At 67.5% G+C, this 27,810-nt stretch overlaps 1 protein-coding gene across 1 annotated transcript; it reads left to right on the forward strand.

Moving 5' to 3' along the window:
- Positions 1 to 5,550: 5,550 nt before the first annotated feature.
- On the forward strand, positions 5,551 to 26,372 carry TP53 (tumor protein p53; the record flags this gene model as incomplete). The annotated part of the gene is made up of 7 exons (XM_062019815.1): positions 5,551 to 5,731; positions 9,409 to 9,521; positions 11,232 to 11,341; positions 16,314 to 16,442; positions 19,169 to 19,244; positions 21,143 to 21,225; positions 25,975 to 26,372. Coding segments are annotated over 7 exons (828 nt in total), but the record flags the coding sequence as incomplete, so codon positions are not given.
- Positions 26,373 to 27,810: the final 1,438 nt, after the last annotated feature.

Genomic DNA, 27,810 nt, shown 5'->3' on the forward strand with positions numbered 1-27,810 from the left:
TTGGGAGTCCCAGGCTGCAGTGGGTGCTGTGGGGGTGCAGTGGGTGCTGTGGGGGGATCCCAGGCTGCAGTGGGTGCTGTGTGGGAGTCCCAGGCTGCAGTGGGTGCTGTGGGGGTGCAGTGGGTGCTATGGGGGGTCCCAGGCTGCAGTGGGTGCTATGGGGCTGCAGTGGGTGCTATGGGGCTGCAGTGGGTGCTGTGTGGGGGTCCCAGGCTGCAGTGGGTGCTATGGGGGTGCAGTGGGTGCTGTGGGGGGGGTCTCAGGCTGCAGTGGGTGCTGTGGGGGTGCAGTGGGTGCTGTGGGGCTGCAGTGGGTGCTGTGTGGGGGTCCCAGGCTGCAGTGGGTGCTGTGGGGGTGCAGTGGGTGCTGTGGGGGGATCCCAGGCTGCAGTGGGTGCTGTGGGGCTGCAGTGGGTGCTATGGGGGGGGTCCCAGGCTGCAGTGGGTGCTGTGTGGGGGTCCCAGGCTGCAGTGGGTGCTGTGGGGCTGCAGTGGGTGCTATGTGGGGGTCCCAGGCTGCAGTGGGTGCTGTGGGGCTGCAGTGGGTGCTATGTGGGGGTCCCAGGCTGCAGTGGGTGCTGTGGGGCTGCAGTGGGTGCTATGTGGGGGTCCCAGGCTGCAGTGGGTGCTGTGGGGGGGGGGTGCAGTGGGTGCTGTGGGGCTGCAGTGGGTGCTATGGGGGTGCAGTGGGTGCTATGGGGGGGTCCCAGGCTGCAGTGGGTGCTGTGGGGGTGCAGTGGGTGCTATGGGGGTGCAGTGGGTGCTATGGGGGGGTCCCAGGCTGCAGTGGGTGCTGTGGGGGTGCAGTGGGTGCTATGGGGAGGTCCCAGGCTGCAGTGGGTGCTGTGGGGGTGCAGTGGGTGCTGTGGGGGTGCAGTGGGTGCTGTGGGGCTGCAGTGGGTGCTATGGGGGTGCAGTGGGTGCTATGGGGGGGTCCCAGGCTGCAGTGGGTGCTGTGGGGGTGCAGTGGGTGCTATGGGGAGGTCCCAGGCTGCAGTGGGTGCTATGGGGGTGCAGTGGGTGCTGTGTGGGGGTCCCAGGCTGCAGTGGGTGCTGTGGGGCTGCAGTGGGTGCTATGGGGGTGCAGTGGGTGCTGTGTGGGGGTCCCAGGCTCCAGTGGGTGCTGTGGGGCTGCAGTGGGTGCTATGGGGCTGCAGTGGGTGCTGTGTGGGGGTCCCAGGCTGCAGTGGGTGCTGTGGGGCTGCAGTGGGTGCTATGGGGCTGCAGTGGGTGCTATGGGGGGGTCCCAGGCTGCAGTGGGTGCTATGGGGGGGTCCCAGGCTGCAGTGGGTGCTGTGTGGGGGTCCCAGGCTGCAGTGGGTGCTGTGGGGCTGCAGTGGGTGCTATGGGGCTGCAGTGGGTGCTGTGGGGCTGCAGTGGGTGCTGTGTGGGGGTCTCAGGCTGCAGTGGGTGCTGTGGGGGTGCAGTGGGTGCTGTGGGGCTGCAGTGGGTGCTGTGTGGGGGTCCCAGGCTGCAGTGGGTGCTGTGGGGCTGCAGTGGGTGCTGTGTGGGGGTCCCAGGCTGCAGTGGGTGCTGTGGGGCTGCAGTGGATGCTGTGTGGGGGTCCCAGGCTGTAGTGGGTGCAATGGGGCTGCAGTGGGTGCTATGGGGGGGATCCCAGGCTGCAGTGGGTGCTATGGGGCTGCAGTGGGTGCTGTGGGGCTGCAGTGGGTGCTATGGGGCTGCAGTGGGTGCTGTGTGGGGGTCCCAGGCTGCAGTGGGTGCTATGGGGGTGCAGTGGGTGCTATGGGGGGGTCCCAGGCTGCAGTGGGTGCTGTGGGGGTGCAGTGGGTGCTATGTGGGGGTCCCAGGCTGCAGTGGGTGCTGTGGGGGTGCAGTGGGTGCTATGTGGGGGTCCCAGGCTGCAGTGGGTGCTATGGGGGTGCAGTGGGTGCTGTGTGGGGGTCCCAGGCTGCAGTGGGTGCTGTGTGGGGGTCCCAGGCTGCAGTGGGTGCTATGGGGGTGCAGTGGGTGCTATGGGGGGGTCCCAGGCTGCAGTGGGTGCTGTGTGGCTGCAGTGGGTGCTGTGGGGGAGTCTCAGGCTGCAGTGGGTGCTGTGGGGGTGCTGTGTGGGGGTCTCAGGCTGCAGTGGGTGCTATGGGGCTGCAGTGGGTGCTATGGGGCTGCAGTGGGTGCTGTGTGGGGGTCCCAGGCTGCAGTGGGTGCTATGGGGGTGCAGTGGGTGCTGTGTGGGGGTCCCAGGCTGCAGTGGGTGCTGTGTGGGGGTCCCAGGCTGCAGTGGGTGCTATGGGGGTGCAGTGGGTGCTGTGTGGGGGTCCCAGGCTGCAGTGGGTGCTGTGTGGCTGCAGTGGGTGCTGTGTGGGGGTCCCAGGCTGCAGTGGGTGCTGTGGGGCTGCAGTGGGTGCTATGGGGGGGTCCCAGGCTGCAGTGGGTGCTGTGGGGGTGCAGTGGGTGCTGTGTGGGGGTCCCAGGCTGCAGTGGGTGCTGTGGGGCTGCAGTGGGTGCTATGGGGGGGTCCCAGGCTGCAGTGGGTGCTATGGGGGTGCAGTGGGTGCTGTGGGGGTGCAGTGGGTGCTGTGGGGGTGCAGTGGGTGCTGTGTGGGGGTCCCAGGCTGCAGTGGGTGCTGTGGGGGTGCAGTGGGTGCTATGGGGCTGCAGTGGGTGCTGTGGGGGGGTCCCAGGCTCCAGTGGGTGCTATGGGGCTGCAGTGGGTGCTATGGGGGGGTCCCAGGCTGCAGTGGGTGCTATGGGGGTGCAGTGGGTGCTATGGGGCTGCAGTGGGTGCTGTGGGGGGGTCCCAGGCTCCAGTGGGTGCTGTGTGGGTGCAGTGGGTGCTGTGGGGGGATCCCAGGCTGCAGTGGGTGCTGTGGGGGGATCCCAGGCTGCAGTGGGTGCTGTGGGGGTGCAGTGGGTGCTGTGGGGGGGTCCCAGGCTGCAGTGGGTGCTATGGGGGTGCAGTGGGTGCTGTGTGGGGGTCCCAGGCTGCAGTGGGTGCTATGGGGGTGCAGTGGGTGCTGTGTGGGGGTCCCAGGCTGCAGTGGGTGCTATGGGGGTGCAGTGGGTGCTGTGTGAAAGTCCCAGGCTGCAGTGGGTGCTATGGGGGTGCAGTGGGTGCTGTGTGGGGGTCCCAGGCTGCAGTGGGTGCTGTGGGGGTGCAGTGGGTGCTGTGGGGGGGTCCCAGGCTGCAGTGGGTGCTATGGGGCTGCAGTGGGTGCTGTGTGGGGGTCCCAGGCTGCAGTGGGTGCTGTGGGGGTGCAGTGGGTGCTGTGGGGCTGCAGTGGGTGCTATGGGGGGGGTCCCAGGCTGCAGTGGGTGCTATGGGGGTGCAGTGGGTGCTGTGTGGGGGTCCCAGGCTGCAGTGGGTGCTGTGTGGCTGCAGTGGGTGCTGTGTGGGGGTCCCAGGCTGCAGTGGGTGCTGTGGGGGTGCAGTGGGTGCTATGGGGCTGCAGTGGGTGCTGTGGGGCTGCAGTGGGTGCTATGGGGGGGTCCCAGGCTGCAGTGGGTGCTGTGTGGGAGTCCCAGGCTGCAGTGGGTGCTGTGGGGGTGCAGTGGGTGCTGTGTGGGGGTCCCAGGCTGCAGTGGGTGCTATGGGGCTGCAGTGGGTGCTGTGTGGGGGTCCCAGGCTGCAGTGGGTGCTATGGGGGTGCAGTGGGTGCTGTGTGGGTGCAGTGGGTGCTATGGGGCTGCAGTGGGTGCTGTGGGGGGGATCCCAGGCTGCAGTGGGTGCTATGGGGGGGTCTCAGGGTGCAGTGGGTGCTATGGGGCTGCAGTGGGTGCTGTGGGGCTGCAGTGGGTGCTATGGGGCTGCAGTGGGTGCTGTGGGGCTGCAGTGGGTGCTGTGTGGGGGTCCCAGGCTGCAGTGGGTGCTATGGGGGTGCAGTGGGTGCTGTGTGGGTGCAGTGGGTGCTGTGTGGGGGTCCCAGGCTGCAGTGGGTGCTATGGGGCTGCAGTGGGTGCTGTGGGGCTGCAGTGGGTGCTGTGTGGGGGTCCCAGGCTGCAGTGGGTGCTATGGGGGTGCAGTGGGTGCTGTGTGGGTGCAGTGGGTGCTGTGTGGGGGTCCCAGGCTGCAGTGGGTGCTATGGGGCTGCAGTGGGTGCTGTGGGAGTGCAGTGGGTGCTGTGTGGGGGTCCCAGGCTGCAGTGGGTGCTATGGGGGTGCAGTGGGTGCTGTGTGGGTGCAGTGGGTGCTGTGTGGGGGTCTCAGGCTGCAGTGGGTGCTGTGGGGCTGCAGTGGGTGCTGTGTGGGGGTCCCAGGCTGCAGTGGGTGCTATGGGGGTGCAGTGGGTGCTGTGTGGGTGCAGTGGGTGCTGTGTGGGGGTCCCAGGCTGCAGTGGGTGCTATGGGGCTGCAGTGGGTGCTGTGGGGCTGCAGTGGGTGCTGTGTGGGGGTCCCAGGCTGCAGTGGGTGCTATGGGGGTGCAGTGGGTGCTGTGTGGGTGCAGTGGGTGCTGTGTGGGGGTCCCAGGCTGCAGTGGGTGCTATGGGGCTGCAGTGGGTGCTGTGGGAGTGCAGTGGGTGCTGTGTGGGGGTCCCAGGCTGCAGTGGGTGCTATGGGGCTGCAGTGGGTGCTGTGGGAGTGCAGTGGGTGCTGTGTGGGGGTCCCAGGCTGCAGTGGGTGCTATGGGGCTGCAGTGGGTGCTGTGGGAGTGCAGTGGGTGCTGTGTGGGGGTCCCAGGCTGCAGTGGGTGCTATGGGGGTGCAGTGGGTGCTGTGTGGGGGTCCCAGGCTGCAGTGGGTGCTGTGTGGCTGCAGTGGGTGCTGTGTGGGGGTCCCAGGCTGCAGTGGGTGCTGTGGGGCTGCAGTGGGTGCTATGGGGGGGTCCCAGGCTGCAGTGGGTGCTATGGGGGTGCAGTGGGTGCTATGGGGCTGCAGTGGGTGCTGTGTGGGGGTCCCAGGCTGCAGTGGGTGCTATGGGGCTGCAGTGGGTGCTGTGTGGGGGTCTCAGGCTGCAGTGGGTGCTGTGTGGGGGTCCCAGGCTCCAGTGGGTGCTGTGTGGGGGTCTCAGGCTGCAGTGGGTGCTGTGGGGGAGTCTCAGGCTGCAGTGGGTGCTGTGGGGGTGCTGTGTGGGGGTCCCAGGCTGCAGTGGGTGCTATGGGGCTGCAGTGGGTGCTGTGTGGGGGTCCCAGGCTGCAGTGGGTGCTGTGGGGCTGCAGTGGGTGCTATGGGGGGGTCCCAGGCTGCAGTGGGTGCTATGGGGCTGCAGTGGGTGCTGTGTGGCTGCAGTGGGTGCTGTGTGGGGGTCCCAGGCTGCAGTGGGTGCTATGGGGGGGTCTCAGGCTGCAGTGGGTGCTGTGGGGGTGCAGTGGGTGCTGTGTGGGGGTCTCAGGCTGCAATGGGTGCTGTGGGGCTGCAGTGGGTGCTATGGGGGGGTCCCAGGCTGCAGTGGGTGCTGTGTGGGGGTCCCAGGCTGCAGTGGGTGCTGTGGGTGCTGTGTGGGGGTCCCAGGCTGCAGTGGGTGCTGTGGGGCTGCAGTGGGTGCTGTGGGGAGATCCCTGGGTGCTGTGGGGCTGCAGTGGGTGCTCTGGGGGTGCCAGGGGGGTCCCAGCCCATGTGCCCTGTGTGTGCCAACCCCTGTCCCTGTGCCCCCCCCAGTACTCCCCAGAGCTCAACAAGCTGTTCTGCCGCCTGGCCAAGCCCTGCCCCGTGCAGGTGAGGGTGGGGGTCCCTCCCCCCCCAGGGACCCTGCTCAGGGCTGTGGCTGTCTACAAGAAATCTGAGCACGTGGCCGAGGTGGTGAGACGCTGCCCCCACCATGAGCGCTGCGGCAGCGACAGTGAGCGCCACTGGGAGGGGCTGGGAGGGGCTGGGAGGGGGGTTTGGGGGCTGGGATGGGGGGGTGGAGGGGGTTTGGGGGGGATTGGGGAGGTTGAATGGAGGTTTGGGGGGGTTTGGAGGGGGTTGGGGGGGACTGGGAGGGACTGGGGGGGACTGGGATGATGGTTTGGGGGGTTGGAGGGGGACTGGGAGGGATTGGGGGGGACTGGGATGGGGGTTTGGGGGCTGGGAGGGACTGGGATGGGGGTTTGGGGGGGTTGGTGGGGGAGTGGGGGGGACTGGGAGGGACTGGGATGGTGGTTTGGGGGGGTTGGAGGAGAATTGGGGGGGACTGGGAGGGACTGGGATGGGGGTTTGGAGGGACTGGGGGGGACTGGGATGGGGGTTTGGGGGCTGGGATGGGGGGTGGAGGGGGTTTGGGGGGGATTGGGGGGGTTGAATGGAGGTTTGGGGGGGTTTGGAGGGGGTTGGAGGGGACTGGGAGGGACTGGGGGGGACTGGGGGGGACTGGGATGGGGGTTTGGGGGATTGGAGGGGGATTGGGGGGGACTGGGAGGGACTGGGATGGGGGTTTGGGGGGGACTGGGGATCACTGGGGTCACTGGGGGGCACTGGGTGGCTGTGGGGGGCACTGGGGGTCACTGGGGTCACTGGGGGGCTCTGGGGGTCACTGGGTGGCTCTGGGGTGCTCTGGGGGGCTCTGAAGGGCTCTGGGGGTCACTGGTGGTCACTGGGTGGCTCTGGGGGTCACTGGGTGGCTGTGGGGGGCTCTGGGGGTCACTGGGTGGCTGTGGGGGTCACTGGGTGGCTGTGGGGGGCTCTGGGGGTCACTGGGTGGCTGTGGGGGGCTCTGAGGGGTGCAGGGGCGTGGGTTGGGGTGTCAGGCTGTGATTTGGGGGTGTGGGGCTCTGGTGAACTCTGGGGGTCACTGGGTGGCTGTGGGGGTCACTGGGGGTCACTGGGTGGCTGTGGGGGGCTCTGGGGGTCACTGGGTGGCTGTGGGCGGCTCTGGGGGGCTCTGGGTGGCTGTGGGGGGCTCTGAGGGGTGCAGGGGCGTGGGTTGGGGTGTCAGGCTGTGATTTGGGGGTGTGGGGCTCTGGTGAACTCTGGGGGTCACTGGGTGGCTGTGGGGGGCTCTGGGGGTCACTGGGTGGCTGTGGGGGGCTCTGAGGGGTGCAGGGGCGTGGGTTGGGGTGTCAGGCTGTGATTTGGGGGTGTGGGGCTCTGGGGAACTCTGGGGGTCACTGGGTGGCTGTGGGGGTCACTGGTGGTCACTGGGTGGCTGTGGGGGTCACTGGGTGGCTGTGGGGGTCACTGGGGGTCACTGGGTGGCTGTGGGGGTCACTGGGTGGCTGTGGGGGGCTCTGGGGGTCACTGGGTGGCTGTGGGCGGCTCTGGGGGGCTCTGGGGGTCACTGGGGGTCACTGGGGTCACTGGGGGGCTCTGGGGGGCTCTGGGGGTCACTGGTGGTCACTGGGTGGCTGTGGGGGTCACTGGGGGTCACTGGTGGGCACTGGGTGGCTCTGGGGGTCACTGGGTGGCTGTGGGGGGCTCTGGGGGTCACTGGGGGGCACTGGGTGGCTGTGGGGGGCTCTGAGGCGTGGGTTGGGGTGTCAGGCTGTGATTTGGGGGTGTGGGGCTCTGAGGGGCTCTGGGGGTCACTGGGTGGCTGTGGGGGGTCTCTGGGGGTCACTGGGGTCACTGGGTGGCTGTGGGGGGCTCTGGGGGTCACTGGGTGGCTGTGGGGGGCTCTGAGGGGTGCAGGGGTGTGGGTTGGGGTGTCAGGCTGTGATTTGGGGGTGTGGGGCACTGGTGGGCTCTGGGGGTCACTGGGTGTCTGTGGGGGTCACTGGGTGGCTGTGGTGGGCTCTGGGGGGCTGTGGGGGTCACTGGGTGGCTCTGGGGGGCTCTGGGGGGTGCAGGGGCGTGAGTTGGGGTGTCAGGCTGTGATTTGGGGGTGTGGGGCTCTGGGGGTCACTGGGTGGCTGTGGGGGGCACTGGGCATCACTGGGTGGCTGTGGGGGGCACTGGGGGTCACTGGGTGGCTGTGGGGGGCTCTGAGGGGTGCAGGGGCACGGGTTGGGGTGTCAGGCTGTGATTTGGGGGTGTGGGGCTCTGGGGGTCACTGGGGGTCACTGGGGTCACTGGGGGGCTCTGGGGGTCACTGGGTGGCTCTGAGGGGCACTGGGGGTCACTGGTGGTCACTGGGGTCACGGGTCACTGGGGGTCTCTGGGGGGCACTGGGTGGCTCTGGGGGGCTCTGGGGGTCACTGGGGGACTCTGAGGAGCTCTGGGGGTCACTGGGTGGCTCTGGGGGGCTCTGGGGGTCACTGGTGGTCACTGGGGGGCTCTGGGGGTCACTGGTGGTCACTGGGTGGCTCTGAGGGGCTCTGGGGGGCACTGGGTGGCTGTGGGGGTCACTGGGGGTCACTGGGTGGCTGTGGGGGTCACTGGGTGGCTGTGGGGGGCTCTGGGGGTCACTGGGTGGCTGTGGGCGGCTCTGGGGAGCTCTGGGGGTCACTGGGGGTCACTGGGGTCACTGGGGGGCTCTGGGGGGCTCTGGGTGGCTCTGGGGGTCACTGGTGGTCACTGGGTGGCTGTGGGGGTCACTGGGGGTCACTGGTGGGCACTGGGTGGCTCTGGGGGTCACTGGGTGGCTGTGGGGGGCTCTGGGGGTCACTGGGGGGCACTGGGTGGCTGTGGGGGGCTCTGAGGCGTGGGTTGGGGTGTCAGGCTGTGATTTGGGGGTGTGGGGCACTGGGTGGCTCTGGGGGTCACTGGGTGGCTCTGGGGGGCTCTGGGGGGCTCTGGGGAGTGCAGGGGCACGGGTTGGGGTGTCAGGCTGTGATTTGGGGGTGTGGGGCACTGGGTGGCTCTGGGGGTCACTGGGTGGCTCTGGGGGGCTCTGGGGGGTGCAGGGGCGTGAGTTGGGGTGTCAGGCTGTGATTTGGGGGTGTGGGGCTCTGGGGGTCACTGGGTGGCTGTGGGGGGCACTGGGCATCACTGGGTGGCTGTGGGGGGCACTGGGGGTCACTGGGTGGCTGTGGGGGGCTCTGAGGGGTGCAGGGGCGTGGGTTGGGGTGTCAGGCTGTGATTTGGGGGTGTGGGGCACTGGTGGGCTCTGGGGGTCACTGGTGGTCACTGGGGTCACTGGGGGGCTCTGGGGGTCACTGGGTGGCTCTGGGGGGCTCTGGGGGGTGCAGGGGCGTGAGTTGGGGTGTCAGGCTGTGATTTGGGGGTGTGGGGCTCTGGGGGTCACTGGGTGGCTGTGGGGGGCACTGGGCATCACTGGGTGGCTGTGGGGGGCACTGGGGGTCACTGGGTGGCTGTGGGGGGCTCTGAGGGGTGCAGGGGTGTGGGTTGGGGTGTCAGGCTGTGATTTGGGGGTGTGGGGCACTGGTGGTCACTGGGGGGCACTGGGTGGCTGTGGGGGTCACTGGGTGGCTCTGGGGGGCACTGGGGGTCACTGGGTGGCTGTGGGGGTCACTGGGTGGCTCTGGGGGGCACTGGGGGGCACTGGGTGGCTGTGGGGGTCACTGGGTGGCTCTGGGGGGCACTGGGTGGCTGTGGGGGGCACTGGGGGTCACTGGGTGGCTGTGGGGGGCTCTGGGGGGCTCTGAGGCGTGGGTTGGGGTGTCAGGCTGTGATTTGGGGGTGTGTGTGTGTCCCCCCCAGGCCAGGCCCCAGCCCAGCACCTGATCCGGGTGCAGGGGAACCCGCAGGCGCGGTACCACGACGACCAGACCACCAAGAGACACAGCGTGGCCGTGCCCTACCAGCCCCCCGAGGTGGCACCCCAAACACACACCCTGGCACCCCACATGTACCCCCAGAGTGCCCCTGGGACCCCCACACAGCTCCTGGGACCCCCACACTGCTCCTGGCACCCCCACACAGCCCCTGGGACCCCCACACTGCCCCACACAGCCCCTGGGACCCCCACACTGCCCCTACCAGCCCCCCGAGGTGGCACCCCAAAACACGCACCCTGGCACCCCCACAGAGCCCCTGGGACCCCCACACAGCCCCTGGCACGCCCACAGAGCCCCTGGGACCCCCACACTGCCCCACACTGCCCCTGGGACCCCCACACAGCTCCTGGGACCCCCACACAGCCCCTACCAGCCCCCCAAGGTGGCACCCCAAAACACACAGCCTGGCACCCCACATGCACCCCCACAGAGCCCCTGGCACCCCCACACTGCTCCTGGCACCCCCACAGAGCTCTTGAGACCCCCACAGAGCTCCTGGCACCCCCAAGAGCTCCTGGCACCCCACAGCCTCCCTGGGACCCCCACACAGCCCCACAGAGCTCCTGGCACCCCCACACAGCCCCTGGCACCCCCACACAGCTCCTGGCACCCCCACACAGCTCCTGGGACCCCCACACAGCTCCTGGCACCCCCACAGAGCTCCTGGGACCCCCACACAGCTCCTGGCACCCCCACACAGCTCCTGGGACCCCCACACAGCCCCTGGGACCCCCACACTGCCCCTGGGACCCCCACACAGCCCCTGGCACCCCCACACTGCCCCTGGGACCCCCACACTGCCTTTGGCACCCCCACACTGCCCCTGGGACCCCCACACAGCCCCACACAGCCCCTGGCACCCCCACACTGCCCCTGGGACCCCCACACAGCTCCTGGGACCCCCACACTGCCCCTGGCACCCCCACAGAGCTCCTGGCACCCCCACACAGCCCCTGGCACCCCCACAGAGCTCCTGGGACCCCCACACTGCCCCTGGCACCCCCACAGAGCTCCTGGCACCCCCACACAGCCCCTGGCACCCCCACAGAGCTCCTGGGACCCCCACACTGCCCCTGGCACCCCCACAGAGCTCCTGGGACCCCCACACAGCCCCACAGAGCTCCTGGCACCCCTGGCACCCCCACACTGCCCCTGGCACCCCCACAGAGCTCCTGGCACCCCCATACTGCCCCTGGCACCCCCACACAGCCCCTGGGACCCCCACAGAGCTCCTGGCACCCCCACACAGCCCCTGGCACCCCCACACAGCCCCTGGCACCCCCACAGAGCTCCTGGGACCCCCACACAGCCCCACAGAGCTCCTGGCACCCCTGGCACCCCCACACAGCCCCTGGGACCCCCACAGAGCTCCTGGCACCCCCATACTGCCCCTGGCACCCCCACACAGCCCCTGGGACCCCCACAGAGCTCCTGGCACCCCCACACTACCCCACACTGCTCCTGGCACCCCCACAGAACTCCTGGCACCCCCACACAGCCCCTGGGACCCCCACTGAGCCCCACACAGCCCCTGGGACCCCCAAATCCCCCCCCAGCTCCCCAAATCTGCCCTTCCCACCCCTTTTACTCCCCCCAAGAGCCCCAGTTAACCCCAACCCCACACCCCATCAGGCTGGACTTTGTGGGAGGGGGATGTTTTGAGGTGGGGGGGGGATGTTTTGGGGTGCCCCCCACCTCTCTGACCCTCCCCCTTCCCTCTTTTTTGTGTCCCCTCCCTCCCCCAAGGTGGGCTCAGACTGTACCACGGTGCTTTACAGCTTCATGTGCAACAGCTCGTGCATGGGGGGCATGAACCGGCGCCCCATCCTGGCCATCCTCACCCTGGAGGAGCCTGGGTGAGACCCCCCCCAAATCAACCCCCTGGGAGACCCCAAATCAGCCCTGGGAGCCCCCCAAATGAGCCCTGGGAGCCCCCCAAATGAACCCCCTGGGAGCCCCCCAAATGAACCCCCTGGGAACCTCCCAAATCAACCCCCTGGGAGCCCCCCAAATGAACCCTGGGAGCCCCCCAGATGAACCCCCTGGGACCCCCAAATGAACCCCCTGGGAGCCCCCCAAATGAGCTCTGGGAGCCCCCAAATCAACCCCCTGGGAGCCCCCAAAATGAACCCCCTGGGAGCCCCCCAAATTAACCCCCTGGGAGCCCCCAAACTGAGCCCTGGGAGCCCCCCAAATCAACCCCCTGGGAGCCCCCAAATGAACCCCCTGGGAGCCCCCCAAATGAGCCCTGGGAGCCCCTCAAATGAACCCCCTGGGAGCCCCCAAATGAGCCCTGGGAGCCCCCCAAATGAGCCCTCAGAGCCCCCCAAATCAACCCCCTGGGAGCCCCCCATTGGCCATTCTCAGCCTGGAGGAGCCTGGGTGAGACCCCCCCAAATCAACTCCCTGTGAGCCCCCAAATTAACCCTGGGAGCCCCCGAAATCAGCCCTGGGAGCCCCCCAAATGAACCCCCTGGGAGCCCCTCAAATGAACCCCTTGGACCCCCCAAATCAGCCCTGGGAGCCCCCCAAATCAACCCCCTGGGAGCCCCCCAAATCAGCCCTGGGAGCCCCCCAAATCAACCCCCTGGGAGCCCCCAAATGAACCCCCTGGGAGCCCCCCAAATGAACCCTGGGAGCCCCCCAAATCAGCCCTGGGAGCCCCCCAAATGAACCCCCTGAGAGCCCCCCAAATGAGCCCCCTGGGAGCCCCCCAAATTAATCCTGGGAGCCCCCCAAATCAACCCCCTGGGAGCCCCCAAAATGAGCTCTGGGAGCCCCCCAAATCAACCCCCTGGGAGCCCCCCAAATGAGCTCTGGGAGCCCCCCAAATCAACCCCCTGGGAGCCCCCAAAATGAGCCCTGGGAGCCCCTCAAATGAACCCTGGGAGCCCCCCAAATGAACCCCCTGGGAGCCCCCCAAATCAGCCCTGGGAGCCCCCCAAATGAGCCCTCAGAGCCCCCCAAATCAACCCCCTGGGAGCCCCCAAAATGTGCCCTGGGAGCCCCCCAAATTAACACCAAGGGACCCCCCCAAATTAATCCTTTAAACCCCCCAAATGAACCCCCTGGGAGCCCCCCCTTGACCATCCTCAGCCTGGAGGAGCCTGGGTGAGACCCCCCCCAAATCAACCCCCTGGGAGCCCCCAAATGAACCCTGGGAGCCCCCCAAATCAGCCCTGGGAGCCCCCCAAATGAACCCCCTGGAAGCCCCCCAATGATTCCCCAGGGACCCCCCAAGTGAACCCCCTGGGAGCCCCCCAAATCAGCCCTGGGAGCCCCCCAAATGAACCCCCTGGGAGCCCCCCAAACTAACTCTGGGAGCCCCCCAAGTGAGCCCTGGGAGCCCCCTAAATGAACCCTCTGGGACCCCCCCATTGCCTGGAGGAGCCTGGGTGAGACCCCCCCCAAATCAGCCCCCTGGGAGCCCCCCAAATCAGCCCTGGGAGCCCCCAAATCAGCCCTGGGAGCCCCCCAAATTAACCCTGGGACCCCCCCAAATTAACACCAAGGGGCCCCCCAGATGAGTTCTGGGAACCCCAAAAGTGAACCCTGAGACCCCCCAAATGAACCCCCTGGGAGCCCCCAAATGAACCCCCTGGGACCCCCCCAAATGAACCCCTTGGACCCCCAAATGACCCCCCTGGGAGCCCCCCAAACCAGCCCTGGGAGCCCCCTAATTGAACCCCCTGGGAGCCCCCCCTTGACCATCCTCAGCCTGGAGGAGCCTGGGTGAGACCCCCACCAAATCAACCCCCTGGGAGCCCCCCAAATGAACCCCCTGGGAACCTCCCAAATGAACCCCTTGGACCCCCCAAATGACCCCCCTGGGAGCCCCCCAATAAACCCTGGGAGCCCCCCAAATTTACACCAAGGGACTCCCCCCAAATTAATCCCTTAAACCCCCCAAATGAACCCTCTGGGAGCCCCCCAAGTGAGCCCTGGGAGCCCCCAAATGAGCCCTGGGAGCCCCCCAAATGAGCCCCCTGGCAGCCCCCAAATGAACCCCTTGGACCCCCAAATGAACCCCCTGGGAGCCCCTCAAACTAACTCTGGGAGCCCCCCAAGTGAGCCCTGGGAGCCCCCCAAATGAGCCCTGGGACCCCCCTAAATGAACCCTCTGGGACCCCCCCATTGACCATCCTCACCCTGGAGGAGCCTGGGTGAGACCCCCCCCAAATCAACCCCCTGGAAGCCCCCCAAATGAGCCCTGGGACCCCCCCAAATGAGCTCTGGGAGCCCCCAAATCAACCCCCTGGGAGCCCCCAAATGAACCCCCTGGACCCCCCCAAATGAGCCCTGGGAGCCCCCAAATGAACCCCCTGGGACCCCCCAAATGAGCCTGGGAACCTCCCAAATGAACCCCCTGGGAGCCCCCAAATTAACCCCTTGGACCCCCCCAAATGAACCCCCTGGGGCTCCCTTTGGGGGTCCCTTTGTGGTCCCTTTTTGGGGTGCTGAGGGTCCCTTTGGGGGTCCCTTTGGGGGTGCTCAGGGTCCCTTTGGGGGTCCCTTTGGGGTCCCTTTTTGGGGTGCTGGGGGTCCCTTTGGGGGTCCCTTTGGGGGTGCTGAGGGTCCCTTTGGGGGTCCCTTTGGGGATCCCTTTGGGGGTCCCTTTGGGGGTTCTGGGGGTCCCTTTGGGGGTGCTCAGGGTCCCTTTGGGGGTCCCTTTGCTCCCCCTTTCCCATCCCTGGGGGTCCCTTTGGGGGTCCCTCTGGGGTCCCTTTTGGGGTGCTCAGGGGTCCCTTTGGGGGTCCCTTTGGGGTCCCTTTGGGGGGTGCTGGGGGTCCCTTTGGGGGTCCCTTTGGGGGTCCCTTTGGGGTCCCTTTGGGGGTGCTGAGGGGTCCCTTTGGGGGTCCCTTTGGGGGTCCCTTTGGGGGTGCTGAGGGGTCCCTTTGGGGGTCCCTTTGCTCCCCCTTTCCCATCCCTGGGGGTCCCTTTGGGGGTCCCTTTGGGGGTCCCTCTGGGGTCCCTTTTGGGGTCCCTTTGGGGGTCCCTTTTGGGGTTCTGGGGGTCCCTTTGGGGGTTCTGGGGGTCCCTTTGGGGGTCCCTTTTGGGGTTCTGGGGGTCCCTTTGGGGGTCCCTTTGTGGGTCCTGGGGTCCCTTTGGGGGTCCCTCTAGGGTCCCTTTTGGGGTGCTGAGGGTCCCTTTGGGGGTCCCTTTGTGGGTCCTGGGGGTCCCTTTGGGGGTCCCTCTGGGGTCCCTTTTGGGGTGCTGAAGGTCCCTTTGGGGGTCCCTTTGTGGGTCCTGGGGGTCCCTTTGGGGGTCCCTCTGGGGTCCCTTTTGGGGTGCTGAGGGTCCCTTTGGGGGTCCCTTGGGGGTGCTGAGGGTCCCTTTGGGGGTCCCTTTGGGGGTCCCTTTGGGGTCCCTTTGGGGGGTGCTGAGGGGTCCCTTTGGGGGTCCCTCTGGGGTCCCTTTTGGGGTGCTGAGGGTCCCTTTGGGGGTCCCTTTGGGGGTCCCTTTGGGGGGTGCTGAGGGTCCCTTTGGGGGTCCCTTTGGGGTCCCTTTGGGGGTGCTGGGGGTCCCTCTGGGGTCCCTTTTGGGGTGCTGAGGGTCCCTTTGGGGGTCCCTTTGGGGGTGCTGAGGGGTCCCTTTGGGGGTCCCTTTGGGGTCCCTTTGGGGGGTGCTGAGGGTCCCTTTGGAAGTCCCTTTGGGGGTCCCTCTGGGGTCCCTTTTGGGGTGCTGAGGGTCCCTTTGGGGGTCCCTTTGGGGGTCCCTTTGCTCCCCCTTCCCCATCCTGGGGGTCCCTTTGGGGGTCCCTTTGGGGGTCCCTTTGGGGGTGCTCAGGGTCCCTTTATGGGTCCCTTTGGGGGTCCCTTTTGGGGTGCTGGGGATCCCTTTGGGGGTCCCTTTGGGGGTGCTGAGGGGTCCCTTTGGGGATCCCTTTGGGGGTTCTGGGGGTCCCTTTGGGGGTCCTTTTGGGGGTGCTGGGGGTCCCTTTGGGGATCCCTTTGGGGGTCCCTTTGCTCCCCCTTTCCCATCCTGGGGGTCCCTTTGGGGGTCCCTTTGGGGGTGCTGAGGGTCCCTTTGGGGGTCCCTTTGGGGGTCCCTTTGCTCCCCCTTCCCCATCCTGGGGGTCCCTTTGGGGGTCCCTTTGGGGGTCCCTTTGCTCCCCCTTCCCCATCCTGGGGGTCCCTTTGGGGGTCCCTTTGGGGGTCCCTTTGCTCCCCCTTCCCCATCCTGGGGGTCCCTTTGGGGGTCCCTTTGGGGGTGCTGAGGGTCCCTTTGGGGGTCCCTTTGGGGGTCCCTTTGCTCCCCTTCCCCATCCTGGGGGTCCCTTTGGGGGTCCCTTGGGGGTCCCTTTGCTCCCCCTTCCCCATCCTGGGGGTCCCTTTGGGGGTCCCTTTGGGGGTGCTGAGGGTCCCTTTGGGGGTCCCTTTGGGGGTCCCTTTGCTCCCCCTTCCCCATCCTGGGGGTCCCTTTGGGGGTCCCTTTGGGGGTCCCTTTGCTCCCCCTTCCCCATCCTGGGGTCCCTTTGGGGGTCCCTTTGGGGGTGCTGAGGGTCCCTTTGGGGGTCCCTTTGGGGGTGCTCAGGGTCCCTTTTTGGGTCCCTTTAGGGGTGCTGGGGGTCTCTTTGGGGGTCCCTTTGGGGGTCCCTTTGCTCCCCCTTTCCCATCCTGGGGGTCCCTTTGGGGGTCCCTTTTGGGGTGCTGAGGGTCCCTTTGGGGGTCCCTTTGGGGGTCCCTCTGGGGTCCCTTTTGGGGTGCTGAGGGTCCCTTTGGGGGTCCCTTTGGGGGTCCCTTTGGGGGTCCCTTTGGGGGTGCTGAGGGTCCCTTTGGGGGTCCCTCTGGGGTCCCTTTTGGGGTGCTGAGGGCCCGTGTCCCCCAGGGGCCGCATCCTGGGCCGCCGCTGTTTCGAGGTCCGTGTCTGTGCCTGTCCCGGCCGCGACCGGCGCATCGAGGAGGAGAACCGGCGCAAGCGGGGCGGGGCCGGGGGCGGGGCCAAGCGCGGTCAGAGCCAATGGGCGGCGCCGGGGGGCGGGAAGGGGCCAATCCGGGACGAGGGGGGCGGGGCTAAGGGAGCTGGGGCGGGGAAGGGGCCAATCCGGGACGAGGGGCGGGGCCAAGGGAGCGGAGGGGGCGGGGCCGGCCGGGAAGGGCCAATCGGAGCAGAGGGGGCGGGGCCAAGCGAGGCGCTCAATCCGAGCCGAGGGGGCGGGGCCCAGGGAGCGGAGGGGCCAAGCGGAGCCGAGGGGGCGGGGCTCGGCGGGGTAAGGGGAGGAGCCCCAGGGCTGTGAGGGCCAATCAGAGCGGAGGGGGCGGGGCCAAGCAGGGAGATGCCGATTGTAGCTGAGGGGGCGGGGCTCCGAGAGCGCGGGCCAATCAGAGCGGAGGGGGGCGGGGCCAAGGGAGCCGAGGGGGCGGGGCCAAGCAGGGAGATGCCGATTGCCGCTGAGGGGGCGGGGCTCTGAGAGCACGGGCCAATCAGAGCCGAGGGGGCGGGGCTTGAGGAGAGGAGTAAGGGGAGGAGCCCCAGGCGAGCGCGGGCCAATCAGAGCGCAGGGGCGGGGCTAAGTGGGAGGAGCTCCAGTTGGCGCTGAGGGGGCGGGGCCAAGGGAGCGGAGGGGGCGGGGCCGGCCGGGAAGGGCCAATCGGAGCCGAGGGGGCGGGGCCAAGGGAGCCGAGGGGGCGGGGCCAAGCAGGGAGATACCGATTGCCGCTGAGGGGGCGGGGCTCCGAGAGCGCGGGCCAATCAGAGCGGAGGGGGCGGGGCTTGAGGAGAGGAGTGGAGTAAGGGGAGGAGCCCCAGACGAGCGGGGACCAATCAGAGCGCAGGGACGGGGCTAAGTGGGAGGAGCTCCAGTGGATAAGGTCCAATTGGAGCCGAGGGGGCGGGGCCAAGGGAGAGGAGAGGCGGGGCCAAGCGGGAGAGGGCCAATCAGAGCCGAGGGGGCGGGGCTCAGCGGGGTAAGGGGAGGAGCTCCAGGGCTGTGAGGGCCAATCAGAGTGGAGGGGGCGGGGCCAGGAGGGGATCCAGCTAAATAGGGTCCAGTTGGAGCTGAGGGGGGGGGGGCCAAGGGAGCGGAGGGGGCGGGGCAAAGCAGGAGGGGGCCAATCAGAGCCGAGGGGGCGGGGCTAGGAGGGGTGCCAGCTGAGCGGGAACCAATCAGAGCGAAGGGGAGGAGCCAGGGGTTTGTTCCCAGGGGATTGGGGGGGGTGGTCCCTGGGGGCTCCCTGGACACTTGTGGGGGGTCTCTGGGGTCTTGGAGGGGTTTCTGGGAGCTCCCTGGGCACTTGGGGGGTCTCTGGGGGTGAGAGGGGGATCCATGGGGGTCTCCTGGACACTTTGGGGGCTCTCTGGGGACTGGGGAGGGGTCTCTGGGGGCTCCCTGGGCACTTGGGGGGTCTCTGGGGACTGGGGAGGGGTCTCTGGGGGGTCTCCTGGACACTTTGGGGGGTCTCTGGGGGGATGAATGGGGTCCCTGGGGGCTCCCTGGACGCTGGGGGGTGTCTGTGGGAAGTGGAGGGGGTCTCTGGGGGTCCCCTGGGCACTTGGGGGGGGGTCTCTGGGGGGTGGGGGAGGGGTCTCTGGGGGATCTATGGGGGTCCCCTGGGCACTTGGGGGGGTCTCTGGGGGGTGGGGAGGGGTCTCTGAGGGGTCCATGGAGACTTGAGGGGTCTCTGGGGGCTCCTTGGGTACTTTGGGGGGGTCTCTGGGGGGTGGGGGAGGGGTCTCTGGGGGATCTATGGGGGTCCCCTGGACACTTTGGGGGTCTCTGGGGGCTCCTTGGACACTTGTGGGGGGTCTCTGGGGTCTTGGAGGGGTTTCTGGGAGCTCCCTGGGCACTTGGGGGGTCTCTGGGGGTGAGAGGGGGATCCATGGGGGTCTCCTGGACACTTTGGGGGGTCTCTGGGGACTGGGGAGGGGTCTCTGGGGGGTCTCCTGGACACTTTGGGGGGTCTCTGGGGGGGTGAGTGGGGTCCCTGGGGGGTCCTTGGACACTGGGGGGGTCTCTGGGGGTTCCTTGGACACTTGTGGGGGTCCCTGGGAGGTGGGGAGGGGTCTCAGGGGGGTCCCTGGACACTTGGGGGGGTCTCTGGAGGCTCCCTGGAGGGTTTGGGGGGGTCCATGGACACTTTGGGGGGGTCTCTGGGGGGTCCTTGGGCACTTGGGGGGGTCTCTGGGGGAGTCAGGGGGGTCTTTGGGGGATGTGGGGGGTTCCATGGACACTTGGGGGGTCTCTGGTGGCTCCTTGGGCACTTTGGGGGGGTCTCTGGGGGGTTTGGGGGGTCCATGGACACTTGGGGGGGGTCTCTGGGGGCTCCTTGGAGACTTTGAGGGGGGTCTCTGGGGGGTCTTTGGAGACTTTGAGGGGTCTTTGGGGGGGTCCTTGGGAACTTGGGGGTCTCTGGGGGAGTCAGGGTGTTCTCTGGGGGGTTTGGGGGGGTCCATGGACACTTTGGGGGGGTCTCTGGGGGCTCCTTGGAGACTTTGAGGGGGTTTCTGGGGGAGTCAGGGGGGTCTCTGGGGGGTCTTTGGAGACTTTGGGGGGTCTCTGGGGGGTTTGGGGGGTCCATGGACACTTGGGGGGGTCTCTGGGGGGTGGGGGGGGGGGGTCCATGGACACTTTGGGGGGTCTCTGGGGGGTTTGGGGGGTCTCTGGACACTTGGGGGGTCGCTGTGGTTGGGGGGAGGGGTCTCTGTGTGCCAACCCCCCCCCTTTTACCCCCCCAGCGCTGCCCCCCCCCGCCTGAAGCCCCCCCCCAGAGCTCCAAGAAGCGGCTGCTGGGCCCCGAGCAGGAGCTGTTCCAGCTGCAGGTCAGCACGGGCACTGAGGCACACTCACACTCACACTCACCCCTCCCTGAGTGGCCACTCACACTCCTGAGTGCTTCCTTCTCTCCCTAAGTGACCCCTCACCCTCCTTAGTGCCCCCTCACCGCCTCCCTGAGTCCCCCCCTCCCCTCCTGAGTGCCCCCTCCCCCAAGTGCCCTCTCACCCCTGTGAGTGCCCCCTCCCCTGAGTGCCCCCTCACCCCCCTCCTGAGTGCACCCTCCCCTCCCTGGGTGCCCCCTCACCCTGAGTGCCCACTCCCCTTTGAGCGCTTCCTCACCCCTGAGTGCCCCCTCATCCCTCCCCTGAGTGCCCCCTCACCCCCTCCCTGGGTGCCCCTCCCCTGAGTACACCCTCCCCTGAGTGCCCCCTCTCCCCTCCCTAAGTGTGCCCTCCCCTCAGCGCCCCTTCCCTCCTCTGAGTGCCCACTCCCTTTGAGTGCCCCCTCACCCCTGAGTCCCTCTCCCCTCCCTGAGTGCTCCCTCCCTGAGTGCTCCCTCACCCCCAAGTCCCCCCTCCCCTCCCCTCTCCCCTCTCTGAGTGCCCCCTCACTCCCTCCCTGAGTGCCCCCTCCCCCGAGTGCCCTCCCCCGAGTGCCCCCTTCTCACTCTGAGTGCCCCCTCCCCCGAGTGCCCTCCCCAGAGTGCCCCCTCTTCCGAGTGTCCCCTCTCGAGTGCCCACTCTCCCTTCTGAGTGCCCCCTCCCCCTAGTGCTCCCTCCCCTCACCCCCTCCCCTGAGTGCCCCCGAGTGCCCCCTCCTCACTCTGAGTGCCCCCTCCCCTCAGTGCCCTCCCCCGAGTGCCCCCTCCCCCAAGTGCCCCCTCCCCCCTCTGAGTGCCCCCAAGTGCCCCTCATCCCTCTGAGTGCCCCCTTCCCCCTCTGAGTGCCCGCTCCCCCGAGTGCCCTCCCCCGAGTGCCCTCCCCCGAGTGCCCCCTCCCCTGAGTGCCCCCTCCCCCGAGTGCCCCCTCCTCACTCTGAGTGCCCCCTTCCCCCCTCTGAGTGCCCCCTCCCCCGAGTGCCCTCACCCGAGTGCCCTCTCCTCACTCTGAGTGCCCCCTTCCCCCCTCTGAGTGCCCCCTCCCCAAGTGGCCCTCCCCTGAATGCCCTCTCCTCACTCTGAGTGCCCCCTTCCCCCCTCTGAGTGCCCCCTCCCCCGAGTGCCCTCACCCGAGTGCCCCCTTCTCACTCTGAGTGCCCCCTCCCCTGAGTGCCCCCTCCCCCAAGTGCCCCCTCATCCCTCTGAGTGTCCCCTCCCCCCGAGTGCCCCCTCCCCGGAGTGCCTCCCCCGAGTGCCCCCTCCCGGAGTGCCCTCCCCCGAGTGCCCCTCCCCGGAGTGCCCCCTCCCCCGAGTGCCCCCTCCCCTGAGTGCCCCCTCCCCCAAGTGCCCCCTCATCCCTCTGAGTGCCCCCTCCCCACTCTGAGTGCCCCCTCCCCCGAGTGCCCCCTCCCCCAAGTGCCTCCCCCGAGTGCCCCCTCCTCAATCTTGAGTGCCCTCCCCTGAGTGCCCCTTCTCACTCTGAGTGCCCCCTCCCCTGAGTGCCCCCTCCCCCAAGTGCCCTCCCTGAGTGCTCCTTCTCACTCTGAGTGCCCCCTCCCCTGAGTGCTCCCTCCCCCAAGTGCCCTCCCCTGAGTGCCCCCTCCCCCCTCTGAGTGCCCCCTCCCCGGAGTGCCCTCCCCGAGTGCCTGCTCCCCGGAGTGCCCTCCCCCGAGTGCCTGCTCCCCGGAGTGCCCCCTCCCCGAGTGCCTTCTCCCCGGAGTGCCCTCCCCCGAGTGCCTGCTCCCCTGAGTGCCCCCTCCCCCGAGTGCCCCCTCTCCCTCACCCCCTCCCCCGAGTGCCCCCCTCCCCGGAGTGCGCTCTCCCGAGTGCCGCTGTGGCCGCCAGGTCCGTGGGCGCCGCCGCTTCGAGATGCTCAGGGAGATCAACGCTGCGCTGGAGGCGGCCGAGGGGGCGGCGCCGGCCCGGCCGTGAGTCACCCAAAAACAGCCCTGGGGGGCTTGGGGGGGGTTTGGGGGGGTCCTGGGAGGGCTGGGGGGGGGTTGGGGTGTCCTGGGGGGGTTGGGGGGGGTTGGGGGGCTTTGGAGGGGGGTTGGGGGGGCTGGGGGCAGTTGGGGTGTCCTGGTGGGTGTTGGGGGGTCCTGGGGGGCTTTGGGGGGTCCTGGGGGTGTTTGGAGGGGGGCTGATGGAGGGCTTGGGGGTGTTTGGGGGGAGTTGAGGGGATTTGGGGGGTCCTAAGGGGGTCTGGGGGGGTTTGGGGGTCCTGGTGGGGTTGGGGGGACTGGGGGGGGGGTCGGGGGGTCTTGGGAGATTTTGGGGGGTCCTGAGGAGGGTTGAGGGGTCCTGGGGGATTGGGGGGTTTGAGGGGTCCTGGGGAGACTGGGGGGGTTTGGGGGGTCCTGGGGGGTTTGAGGGGGGCTTGGGAGGCTGAGGAGGGTTTGGGGGGTCCTGGGGGGTTTGGGGGGGGTTGGGGGTGTTTGGAGGGGGGTTGGGGGGGCTGGGGGGGTCCTGGGGGGTTTGAGGGGTCCTGGGGAAGTTTGGGGGGTCCTGGGGGGGGTTGAGGGGGACTTGGGGGGGCTGGGGGAGGGTTGGGGGGTCCTGGGGGGTTTGAGGGTCCTGGGGGGGTTTGGAGGGGGATTGGGGAGTTGGGGGGTCCTGGAGAAGGTTGGGGGGTCCTGGGGGATTGGGGGGATTTGAGGGGTCCTGGGGGGTTTGAGGGGGCTGGGGGGGGTTTGGAGGGTCCTGGGGGGGCTGTGGGGGACTTGGGGGGTCCTGGGGGTGTTTGGGGGGTCCTGGGGGGGCTGGGGGAGGGTTGGGGTGTCCTGGGGGCTTTGGGGGGTTTGGGGGGTTTGAGGGGGTGTTGGGGGTCCTGGGGGGTTTAGGGGGTCCTGGGGGGATCCTGGGAGGGGTTTGGAGGGGGATTGGGGGAGTTGGGGGGTCCTGGGGGGGTCCTGGGGGTGTTTGGGAGGATGTTGGGGGGTCCTGGGGGGGCTGGGGGGTTTGAGGGTCCCAATAGGGGCACCAGGAGCTCGTGGGGTGTTTGGGGGGAGTCCCAGAGTCTCTTTTGGGGGGCCACTGGGGTCTGTTTGGGGGAGGTTCCAGGCTCTGTTTGGGGGTGCCATTGGGGTGTGTTTGGGGGTGTCTGGGGGAGGTTCCAGGCTCTGTTTTGGGGGGCCATTGGGGTCTGTTTGGGGGTGTTTGGGGGGTAATTGGGATCTCTTTTGGGGGGCCATTGGGGTGTGTTTGGGGGTGTCTGGGGGAGGTTCCAGGCTCTGTTTTGGGGGTGCCATGGGGTCTGTTTGGGGTGTTTTGGGGAGTAATTGGGATCTCTTTTGGGGGCCATTGGGGTCTGTTTGGGGTGTCTGGAGGAGAGTAATTGGGATCTCTTTTGGGGGCCATTGGGGTCTGTTTGGGGGTGTCTGGAGGAGGTTCCAGGCTCTGTTTGGGGGTGCCACTGGGGTCTTTTGGGGGTGTTTGGGGGGGCCACTGGGGTCTGTTTGGGGGTGTCTAGGGGATGTTCAGGCTCTGTTTTGGGGGGTCCATTGGGGTCTTTTTGGGGGACCCCTGGGGTCTCTTTGGGGTGTTTGGGTGGGGCACTGGGTCTCTTTTGGGGGGGCCACTGGAGTCTGTTTGGGGGTGTCAGGGGGAGGTTTCAGGCTCTATTTTGGGGGGCCATTGGGGTGTGTTTGGGGGTGTCAGGGGGAGGTTTCAGGCTCTATTTTGGGGGTGCCATGGGGTGTGTTTGGGGGTGTCTGGGGGAGGTTCCAGGCTCTGTTTTGGGGTGCCATTGGGGTCTGTTTGGGGGTGTCAGGGGGAGGTTCCAGGCTCTGTTTTGGGGTGCCATGGGGTCTGTTTGGGGGGTTAATTGGGGTCTCTTTTGGGAGTGCCATTGGGTTCTGTTTGGGGGTGTCAGGGGGAGGTTCCAGGCTCTGTTTTGGGGGTGCCATGGGGTGTGTTTGGGGGTGTCAGGGGGAGGTTCCAGGCTCTGTTTTGGGGGTGCATTGGGGTGTGTTTGGGGGTGTCTGGGGGAGGTTCCAGGCTCTGTTTTGGGGGTGCCATGGGGTCTGTTTGGGGGTGTCTGGGGGAGGTTCCAGGCTCTGTTTTGGGGGTGCCATTGGGGTGTGTTTGGGGTGTCTGGGGGATGTCTCAGACTCTGTTTTGGGGGGCCATTGGGGTGTGTTTGGGGGTGTCTGGGGGAGGTTCCAGGCTCTATTTGGGGGTGCCATGGGGTGTGTTTGGGGGTGTCAGGGGGAGGTTCCAGGCTCTGTTTTGGGGGGCCATTGGGGTGTGTTTGGGGGTGTCAGGGGGAGGTTCCAGGCTCTGTTTTGGGGTGCCATGGGGTCTGTTTGGGGGGTTAATTGGGGTCTCTTTTGGGAGTGCCATTGGGTTCTGTTTGGGGGTGTCAGGGGGAGGTTCCAGGCTCTGTTTTGGGGGTGCCATTGGGGTGTGTTTGGGGGTGTCTGGGGGAGGTTCCAGGCTCTGTTTTGGGGGGCCATTGGGGTGTGTTTGGGGGTGTCTGGGGGAGGTTCCAGGCTCTGTTTTGGGGTGCCATGGGGTGTGTTTGGGGGTGTCAGGGGGAGGTTCCAGGCTCTGTTTTGGGGGGCCATTGGGGTGTGTTTGGGGGTGTCTGGGGAGGTTCCAGGCTCTGTTTTGGGGGTGCCATGGGGTGTGTTTGGGGGTGTCAGGGGGAGGTTCCAGGCTCTGTTTTGGGGGTGCCATGGGGTGTGTTTGGGGGTGTCAGGGGGAGGTTCAGGCTCTGTTTTGGGGGGCCATTGGGGTCTGTTTGGGGGTGTCTGGGGGAGTTCCAGGCTCTGTTTTGGGGGTGCCATTGGGTCTGTTTGGGGGTGTCTGGGGGAGGTTCCAGGCTCTATTTGGGGGTGCCATTGGGGTGTGTTTGGGGGTGTCAGGGGGAGGTTCCAGGCTCTGTTTTGGGGGGCCATTGGGGTCTGTTTGGGGGTGTCTGGGGGAGGTTCCAGGCTCTGTTTTGGGGGTGCCATTGGGGTCTGTTTGGGGGTGTCTGGGGGAGGTTCCAGGCTCTATTTGGGGGTGCCATTGGGGTGTGTTTGGGGTGTCAGGGGGAGGTTCCAGGCTCTGTTTTGGGGGTGCCATTGGGGTGTGTTTGGGGGTGTCTGGGGGATGTCTCAGGCTCTGTTTTGGGGGTGCCATTGGGGTGTGTTTGGGGGTGTCTGGGGGAGGTTCCAGGCTCTATTTGGGGGTGCCATGGGGTGTGTTTGGGGGTGTCAGGGGGAGGTTCCAAGGCTCTGTTTGGGGTGCCATGGGGTCTGTTTCGGGGGGGTTAATTGGGGTCTCTTTTGGAGTGCCATTGGGTTCTGTTTGGGGGTGTCAGGGGGAGGTTCCAGGCTCTGTTTTGGGGGTGCCATTGGGGTGTGTTTGGGGGTGTCTGGGGGAGGTTCCAGGCTCTGTTTTGGGGGTGCCATGGGGTGTGTTTGGGGGTGTCAGGGGGAGGTTCCAGGCTCTGTTTTGGGGGCCATTGGGGTCTGTTTGGGGGTGTCTGGGGGAGGTTCCAGGCTCTGTTTTGGGGGTGCCATTGGGGTCTGTTTGGGGGTGTCTGGGGGAGGTTCCAGGCTCTATTTGGGGGTGCCATTGGGGTGTGTTTGGGGGTGTCAGGGGGAGGTTCCAGGCTCTGTTTTGGGGGTGCCATTGGGGTGTGTTTGGGGGTGTCTGGGGGATGTCTCAGACTCTGTTTTGGGGGGCCATTGGGGTGTGTTGGGGGTGTCTGGGGGAGGTTCCAGGCTCTGTTTTGGGGGTGCCATTGGGGTGTGTTTGGGGGTGTCTGGGGGATGTCTCAGACTCTGTTTTGGGGGTGCCATGGGGTCTGTTTGGGGGTGTCTGGGGGAGGTTCCAGGCTCTGTTTTGGGGGTGCCATTGGGGTCTGTTTGGGGGTGTCTGGGGAGGTTCCAGGCTCTATTTGGGGGTGCCATGGGGTCTGTTTGGGGGTGTCAGGGGGAGGTTCCAGGCTCTGTTTTGGGGTGCCATGGGGTCTGTTTGGGGGGTTAATTGGGGTCTCTTTTGGGAGTGCCATTGGGTTCTGTTTGGGGGTGTCAGGGGGAGGTTCCAGGCTCTGTTTTGGGGGTGCCATTGGGGTGTGTTTGGGGGTGTCTGGGGGAGGTTCCAGGCTCTGTTTTGGGGGTGCCATGGGGTGTGTTTGGGGGTGTCAGGGGGAGGTTCCAGGCTCTGTTTTGGGGGGCCATTGGGGTCTGTTTGGGGGTGTCTGGGGAGGTTCCAGGCTCTGTTTTGGGGGTGCCATTGGGGTCTGTTTGGGGGTGTCTGGGGGAGGTTCCAGGCTCTATTTGGGGGTGCCATTGGGGTGTGTTTGGGGGTGTCTGGGGGAGGTTCCAGGCTCTGTTTTGGGGGTGCCATGGGGTGTGTTTGGGGGTGTCAGGGGGAGGTTCCAGGCTCTGTTTTGGGGGTGCCATGGGGTGTGTTTGGGGGTGTCAGGGGGAGGTTCCAGGCTCTGTTTGGGGGGCCATTGGGGTGTGTTTGGGGGTGTCTGGGGGAGGTTCCAGGCTCTGTTTTGGGGGTGCCATGGGGTCTGTTTGGGGGTGTTTTGGGGGGGTGATTGGGATCTCTGTTGGGGGGCCATTGGGGTGTGTTTGGGGGTATCAGGGGAGGTTCCAGGCTCTATTTTGGGGTGCCATGGGGTCTGTTTGGGGGGTGAAAGGTCTCTCACCCCCCCCCCCCATTTCTCCCCTCCCCAGCTCCAAGGGCCGGCGGCAGCGGGGGGAGGGGCTGGTGCCGCGCGGCAAGAAGCTGCTGCTCAAGGGCCAGGGGGGGCGGGGACTCGGAGTGACCACGCCCCCCTCCGCCGCAAGCCACGCCCCCCTCCCCTTATAACACCCTCGGCGTGGCCACGCCCCCTCCGCCGAAAGCCACGCCCCCTCCCCTTATAACCCCCTTCGCCTGACCCCGCCCCCTTTTCCTTGGCCACGCCCCCGTGACTCCGCCCCTTGGCCACGCCCCCTCCGCTGACTCCGCCCCTTCCCCACTCGCCTCCCCTCCCATTGGCTCAGCGCCTCTCCTGGCCACGCCCCCTTGGCCACGCCCCCTTTCCCTGGCCACGCCCCCCCCCCCCGAAGCTGCTTTTTTATACAATAAAGGTGGGTTTTTTGGTACTTTTGGGGTCGTTTCTTGCCCCTCCCCCCCCCCCAAATTTCTAGGGGTTCCTCCCTAGCCAGAGGGGACCCCCCCAAACTCCCCCAACCTGTCCCAGCCCCCCAAAAACCCCCCCAAACTCCCCCCAATTTGTCCCAGCCCCCCCAAATCCCCCCCAAACTCCCCCCAGTCTGTCCCAGCCCCCCCAAATCCCCCCAAACCCCCCCAAACTCCCCCAAACTCCCCCCAATTTGTCCCAGCCCCCCCAAATCCCCCCAGCCCCCCAAGATCCCCCCAAATCTCCATCCCAGCCCCCAAATCCCCCCAAACTCCCCCCAATCTGTCCCAGCACCCCAAATCCCCCCAGCCCCCCAAACGCTGCAATCTGTCTCCAGCCCCCCCAAATCCCCCCAGCCCCCCAAAACCCCCCCAAACTCCCCCCAATCTGTCCCAGCCCCCCCAAATCCCCCCAGCCCCCCAAAACCCCCCAAACTCCCCCCAATCTGTCCCAGCCCCCCCCAGCCCCCCAAACACCCCCCCAAACTCCCCCAGTCTGTCCCAGCCCCCCCAAATCCCCCCAGCCCCCCAAACCCCTCAAACTCCCCCAATCTGTCTCCAGCCCCCCAAAACCCCCCCAAACTCCCCCCAGTCTGTCTGCAGCCCCCAAATCCCCCCCAGCCCCCCAAAACCCCCCCAAACTCTCCCCAATCTGTCCCAGCCCCCCCAAATCCCCCCCCAGCCCCCCAAAACCCCCCAAACTCCCCCCAGTTTGTTCCAGCCCCCCCAAATCCCCCCAAACTCCCCCCAGTCTGTTCCAGCCCCCCCAAATCCCCCCAAACTCGCCCCAATCTGTCTCCAGGCCCTCAAACACCCCCCAATTTGTCCCAGCCCCCCAAAAGCCCCTCAAACTCCCCCCAATCTGTCCCAGCCCCCCCAAATCCCCCCCAGCCCCCCAAAAACCCCCCAAACTCCCCCAAATCCCCCCCAGCCCCCCCAAATCCCCCCATCCCCCCAATCTGTCCCAGCCCCCCCAAATCCCCCTCAGCTCCCCAAACCCCCCAAATTCCCCCAGTCTGTCCCAGCCCCCAAAGATCCCCCCAAATCTCCATCCCAGCCCCCCAAAACCCCCCAAACTCCCCCCAGTCTGTCCCAGCCCCCCCAAATCCCCCCAGCCCCCCAAAACCCCCCCAAACTCCCCCCAATCTGTCCCAGCCCCCCAAATCTCCATCCCAGTCCCCCAAAACCCCCAAACTCCCCCCAGTCTGTCCCAGCCCCCCCAAATCCCCCCAGCCCCCCAAACCCTGCAATCTGTCCCAAGCCCCCCAAATCCCCCAGCCCCCCAAAACCCCCCCAAACTCCCCCCAATCTATCCCCAGCCCCCCCAAATCCCCCCAGCCCCCCAAGATCCCCCCAAATCTCCATCCCAGCCCCCAAATCCCCCA

Source organism: Colius striatus, unplaced genomic scaffold, assembly GCF_028858725.1.
Source record: "Colius striatus isolate bColStr4 unplaced genomic scaffold, bColStr4.1.hap1 scaffold_192, whole genome shotgun sequence".
Taxonomy (NCBI): Eukaryota; Metazoa; Chordata; class Aves; order Coliiformes; family Coliidae; genus Colius; species Colius striatus.